The sequence below is a fragment of the Monoraphidium neglectum genome (genome assembly GCF_000611645.1).
Source record: "Monoraphidium neglectum strain SAG 48.87 unplaced genomic scaffold scaffold00483, whole genome shotgun sequence".
Lineage (NCBI taxonomy): Eukaryota > Viridiplantae > Chlorophyta > Chlorophyceae > Sphaeropleales > Selenastraceae > Monoraphidium > Monoraphidium neglectum.
Window position 1 is genome coordinate 1 of NW_014013145.1, and position 6,069 is coordinate 6,069.

Genomic DNA, 6,069 nt, shown 5'->3' on the forward strand with positions numbered 1-6,069 from the left:
GGTCGGCTGGGGGGGGTTGGTGAGGGGTGGTGTGGGTGGTGCGGGGGGTGGGGTGGGCCACGTGGGCGCTTGCAACGGGGCACGCCCGCCGCCGCTGGCTGAGGCTAGGGGTTTTATACCCTAGCCCGCCGCCGCTGCGGCCTGCGCCAGCGCCCAGCCCGCCCGCCGTCCATTCGTGCGCCGCCCTGCGCCTGACCTGGAGCCTGGGCGCGGCCCCCTGCCGTGGCCGCGGCCACTGCGGCCGCACCTGGTTGAGGTCGAAGAGCTTCAGGCTGAAGTCCAGCTGGCCGTCGCCGATGGAGGGGACGCCCTCCTCCGCGGTGAGGCCGGTGTTGAAGGCCTGCAGGTCCTCCCTGCAGATTATTCGGGGGGAAGGAGGGAGGGGACGACGCGTGTGTGCGATCGAGGGCCGAAGTATGCGTGTTGTTGCAGTTGGTGACGCGTGTGTGTGCGTGTCAGAGCATGTGAGTGTGTGTGTGTAAGGAGGTAGTGGCTTGGTGTGACCGCCGTCCACGCTCGCGCATCCCACGGCATCGACGTGGGCGACAGGAGGCTCGCGGCCGCGCCCCAGGCCCGCGCCGCCACTGCGGACAGAAGCAACAGCACGCACCTGGTGATGACGCCATCTGAGTCAGCGTCGATGAAGCCGTAGTCCTCCCTCACCAGATCCGCCAGCCCCTGGTTCAGTTTACCGCACCCGGGTGCAGTGAGAAAAGGGACAGGGGAGCCCACAGCTCGGGCCTGCACAGGACCGCGCGACGCGAGCCTGCAGACCAGCACGCGGGGTCGACCCAGAGGACCGGGACATGCGGCCGCCTCCGCGCGTGCAGCACGCTATGCAGTGAAAGGGCGAGCGCCACTGCCTCGTTCCGAGCGCACGGCTTCTTTGCACAGCGTTTCAACGCGGCGCCGCACCTGTGGGGCCGCTGCATGGGCGGGTTGGATTGGCGAGAACATAAGCCCGATGCTGAGGGCCGCGGCACCGAGTGTCACCGCTAGGTTAGGCCGCTGCTGCTGCTGCTGCTCTTGCTGCTGCTGCTGGACCGGCCGCCGCTGTGCTGCAGCGCTCGCCACAACAGGCCGCACTGCGCCTCGCCGGATGACCGGTGCGGCTGCAACGCTGCTGACCTGAGACTTCAAAGTGTGCTGCATATTGTGCGCTATGTTTCGCCGATAATGAGAGCTCGGCCGGACGCCTCAGATCACCCCCAGTGAGTCGGCGGCGAGAGGATGGACAACCCAGCAAAAAAAGGCTCAACGCTATACAAGCTCAATGGTCAAAGCGGGGTCTTCTTGTTTTGGTGACGGCCCGGGCGGTTCAACTGCGACCTGACCCATCTTGCTGTCAGCAAAATGCGTAGGTTTGTTCGCCCTCTGAATAAGCACCCTTTGCGCAGGACTATATGAGAATTGGATCAGTGGCCTGGCATTGCGAGCACGTTGATGCGCGCTCGTTGCCAAAGGCAACCGGTGCCTGCCATGCTGACCTGGATTTCATTGGAGCACGGGTGAGCTCTGTTGGTATAGTATGATAATGCCCGTCCTTGCCTGGGTACCGGTAGTCTTGCTTGTCGTGGGCTAGCCGGCCCAATCGTATCCTTGCCACACGGCGATCGACCGTCAACACCGCGGGTCCCAGAACACGCGTGGCAGTGTGCAGCCAGGCCTAGTGGTTTGCGATCGGGCTCCAGCGTGACCCCAGTGGTTGACCATACACACGTGCTGCTACAATTCCGCGCAGCCCAACAGAGCATAATTCCACCAACATTGACAAGCCACCTGGGCAGGCGTTGCACACCTTCAGCAACTGCTGGCTGCCCTGCGCTTCATGCGTGCGCCATGCATGTGTCAATGCTCATCATGTTTGCGCCATCTCTTTGCAAGACGCGGCGTCGGCGTCCCGTTGGCTGCAGCACAATTACACCCGCTCGCCCGCAAAGCTGGCACAATGAGATTTTGTTTTGAACATGGCGGGGCTTTCAAAGGCATGCAAATGCGGCATCGAATACAGCGCAGCGCCGGATGAGCAGCGCCCCGCGGCCGTGCGAGGCGGCCCCTCGCGGCCCGCACGCACGCCCCCTCATATCCTGCAGCCCCCTCCTCTGGGAGGGGGGAGGGGCCCCGCTGCAGGAAAGGGTGCGGGGCGGGGCGGCCTAGAGGGACGCGGCCGCGCGGCGCGGGGCTTGGCTATCCTGCTGAGAACACACAGCCCCAGCCGGGCGGGGCAGACGGCCCGAGAGTACAAAGAGAGCGCGGTACGTATGTAAGGTTTGCCGCCGCCGCCGCCGCCCTGCTGCCGCGCGGGCGCGGGCCGGGGGGCCCGCGCGTTGGAGGGGGCGGGCGAGCGCGGGGGCGGGCGCGGGGCCGCGCGTGGTGGCGCTGAAGGGGGCCCTACAGCAGCAGCGTGGTCTCCACCAGCAGCTTGGTCACCACGTAGGGGTCCAGGTTGGAGGCAGGGCGGCGGTCCTCGTAGTAGCCGCTCTTCTCCACGGGCACCTGCACGCACGCGCGCGCGCGCGCGTGTGTGTGTGTGTGTGTGTAGAAGGGGGGGCATGTGTGAGAGTGTGTGTGTGTGTGTGTTTGTGTGTGTGTGTGAGAGAGAGAAAGAGGCAGGGGTGGATCCAAAGGGGTTTCAGAGAAGAAAGGTGCGAGGGGCGTGACAGGCCATGAATGAGCGGCTTGAGTTCGGCGCAGGGCCCTTACACCAGTGCAGCCCTGGCAAGCCGCCAAAAGCACAAGCGGGCGCGAATCGTCGCGGGGATGGCGCACCATGCGGCCAACGCGGATGCTGCAGCCGCGGTTGGCGACGCCCCAGGAGAATGACTCCATGGACGACGTCTCGTGCTTGCCGGTCAGGCGGCGCTCGTTGCCCTGGGGTGGGGACAGGGGGTCGGTGGGGATGGCAGAGCGGAGGCCGTTCTCAGGTGGCGGGGGCAAAATGGGGAATGTCATGCGTTTGAGGCTCTCAACGTCCACAGCTTGAGAAGCTGCCAATGACTGTCCACCGATTGATGGAAAAATGGATATCCGGTGGCGTGCCTCTAACCAGGTCCAGCCTGCACCGCGAGGCAGCCAAGCCGAGCGCGCCGCCGCACCCGCCCGGGTCCCCACCTCGCCGTACGACGCGATGTGCACCGCGTGCCTCTTCTCCAGCTTGGCGATCTGCTCCTGGATCGCGTCCCACCCAGTGCCCGCCGCGCGGGTCGCGTTGTTGCTGTAGTTGCAGTGGCCTGGGGGGGGATGGGGGGAGGTGAGCCGGGGGTTTGAGCGCGGTGTTCGGCACCTCACCTCCTCCGAAGGCCTCTGAAGGGTGCAAAAACACACACTGCGGCGCGCAGCTGCTGCGGCCGAGCCGTTCACGGGAATGCAAGCTTTGACATGAGGAGGAGGGGAAGGGGGGAATGCAAGCTTTGACATGGGAGCCTCACCGCCGGCGCCGTTCCAGTCGCCGGGGATGGGCTTGGGGTCGAACGAGACGTCTACGTTGAAGATCTCCGCCACGCGGTACATGATGTAGCGGCTGATCCACATGTGGTCGCCGCCGTCGATGCCCACGCAGGGGCCGACCTTTGGGGTGGGGGGTGGCGGGCGCATTTGTGGGGGAGCGTGTCGGTGTGGGCGGTGTGGTGCGGCGTGGTGTGGGGGACGCGTCTGTGGGTGGCGGGGCGTGCGCGAGCGTGTGCATGCGGGTCGACACTCGGGTGCGTACGCCGCTGCGTCGGTCTTTGCTATGAAGACGAGGCGGCGGCCAGCACGAAGGGTGCCGGCCCGCCCGCCGCCTGGAGCAACCGAGCCCATCCCCACATCCGACCGGCCCCGCACGCAAGCAGCGACCCGGCAGCTGACAACCGCTGACGTCATCGGCCCCAGCCCCCACCTGGTACTCCCACTGGGCGGGCATGACCTCTGCGTTGACACCGCTGATGTTCACGCCGGCAAACAGGCACATCTGGCGGGCAGGGCGAACCGCACGGGGCACGAGGGGCGCGGCCGGGAAAGGGCAAGGCACTCAGCGGCGGCAGAGCGAGCGGTGCAACATGGGCGCCTGCCTGGCCTGAGACGATCCGCCAGCCTCCGACCGCCCTGCAAGGCTTGGGCGTGCTGCAAATCGCCCACGAGCCCCTCCCGCCTTGTCGACCCTGCCGGCGCCATGGCACGGGCCCCCGAGAGTAAGGCGGCAACCCGCCGCGTTGCCGCTGGCCTGGCTGGGGAATGGCGCGTGCACCCCCCTCCCCAGGCGCACGCCCCAGGCACACCTTGTAGTGCACGTCGGCGATGTCGCGGCCGATGGCGCAGCCAGCGCCCGCTGAGCAGTAGTAGGGGCCCTGGGGCGCGGGGTAGCCGTTGTCAGGCCAGCCCAGCGGCCACTTGGTCAGGGCGTTCAGCAGGGTGTACTCCTGCTCAATGCCAAACCTGGGGTTGGGAGAGTGCGCGCGCACGTGCATGCCTGTAAGGGAATGGGTTTATGTGCACATCTGGCTGCGTGCAGGTGTGTGCGACTGCACTTGGGCACGTGTCGGACGAGCTTGCAAGAGGCTGCTCCGCGCGCCCGCACGAGCCGCGCGCCGCCCGCGCACCAGGGCTCCTCGGCGGCAGCCTTCTCCATAACGGCGGCCGCGGCGGCGCGCGTGTTGGTGGGGATGGGGACGATGTCCGTCACCTGCGGGGCGCAGCAGGCAGGGGGCGGTGTACGGTCAGTCACAGCGCTCGACACCGTCAGCACAACGCTGCGCCAGACTGCCACGTGGGTGATGTCGCTCCCTGGCAGCGCCGGACAGGAGTGTGTCCACCAGTGGCACCGGCCGCCCGAACCCCAGATGCTGCTCTGACGCAACACCGCCGCCGCACGGGGAGCCCCCTCCCATATCATGGTGCCGCGCTCGGCACTGCTCCCGCGCGCCGCCGCTGGCACCAACTGCGCCTGAAGCTCGCCAGCCAAGCCCAGACGCGCGCACCGTGCCGTCGGGGTTGACACGCGGGGGCTCGTACGCGTCGCACAGCACGAGGATGTTGTCGCCCCCCCTGAAGGGGTCCTTGAAGATTGAGCGCGGCACCAGGTACACCTCAGAGTCCTCGCCGGGGGCCTGGCGGCGTTGCGGGGGCGTGCACAATCGCGCGGCGTTGTGGGAGCGTTATGCCGCGTTGAAAGGCGGCGTCGCTGCCGATTGCTGCATCGCGAACCTGGACAATGCGGGACCTGGCGTGCTGCCGAGGCCTACCGGCAGCACCGGCCCTTGCAGTTGCCGGCCCGAGAGGTGCCCTCAACCAATGCATTGAACATGTTGGCGTCCCCTGTGCCTCTTCCAGCCTGCCGCCTGACAAACGAGCATGCCCCCCTTGAGGCCGCCGCCGGCCGCCGCACCTGGCCGGTGGAGGAGCCGTCGTAGTTCCAGGTGGGCAGGTCCTCCGGCTTGGTGGGGATCTTGGCCAGGGTGCGCGACTGTCGCGGTCGCGGGGCAGGGGCGCGAGACAAGGGGCCGCGTGGGTTGTCGGGCCGGCGGGGGGCGGGCAAGGGCCGCGCGGTTTTGGAAGGGTAGGAGCACATTCTTCGTGCCGCACAGCGCACCTCGTCCATGTGTTGAATCCCTAGACATTCGGCACACCCGCATGCTCAGACGCATGGCCCAAGAGCACGGGCTGAACATCATTGTCCCTTGACCCCATCCCTCAACAGGTGGCAAAGACCACCAATGCATTAGTGGTTTCCTGGGGCCGCGCTGCGAGGCCTGCATGGGTTCGCGAGCCAGCTTGGAACGACATGCATGTGCCATGCGCCAGCCCTGCCCGCGCTTGACATCAGCGCCACCTCGCATGCGTGCAGCGTGCCGGCCCATGCGCGACCGAGCAACCCCCAGCCGCGCAGCTGTGGCGCCTAAGCACACGCCTGGGACGAGCATGCGCACACAGCCCCACTCGGATCTCTGCGCCTGCGCACCTTGGAGCGCAGGTCCGCGCCGCTGCCGCCGATCCAGACATACTCGGCAATGATCTTGCCGCCCTGGTCGGGCACGCCCGCGGCTGACAGGTAGTGGCGCGTGATGGCATGGTCGAGGAAAGGCTCAACCTGTT

The 6,069-nt window shown here is 67.2% G+C and overlaps 2 protein-coding genes across 2 annotated transcripts in view; both read right to left on the reverse strand.

Annotated features, from left to right (window-relative positions):
* Window positions 1-120: 120 nt before the first annotated feature.
* Window positions 121-1,152, reverse strand: MNEG_3727 (hypothetical protein; the record flags this gene model as incomplete). The annotated part of the gene is made up of 4 exons (XM_014047792.1): window positions 121-141; window positions 248-353; window positions 611-678; window positions 1,129-1,152. The coding sequence occupies 4 exons, from the start codon at window positions 1,150-1,152 to the stop codon at window positions 121-123; spliced, it is 219 nt and encodes a 72-aa protein (XP_013903246.1).
* A 1,239-nt stretch (window positions 1,153-2,391) lies between these two features.
* MNEG_3728 (glutamine synthetase) overlaps window positions 2,392-6,069 on the reverse strand; it is a gene marked incomplete at both ends in the record, with an annotated part of 4,347 nt that continues 669 nt past the window's right edge. Inside the window, 10 exons of the mRNA XM_014047793.1 lie at window positions 2,392-2,496; window positions 2,770-2,871; window positions 3,112-3,230; window positions 3,429-3,567; window positions 3,878-3,949; window positions 4,257-4,413; window positions 4,578-4,660; window positions 4,956-5,084; window positions 5,363-5,440; window positions 5,936-6,064. Of these exons, the coding sequence (XP_013903247.1) occupies window positions 2,392-2,496; window positions 2,770-2,871; window positions 3,112-3,230; window positions 3,429-3,567; window positions 3,878-3,949; window positions 4,257-4,413; window positions 4,578-4,660; window positions 4,956-5,084; window positions 5,363-5,440; window positions 5,936-6,064 (1,113 nt within the window). The remainder of the gene's footprint in view (window positions 2,497-2,769; window positions 2,872-3,111; window positions 3,231-3,428; window positions 3,568-3,877; window positions 3,950-4,256; window positions 4,414-4,577; window positions 4,661-4,955; window positions 5,085-5,362; window positions 5,441-5,935; window positions 6,065-6,069) is intronic.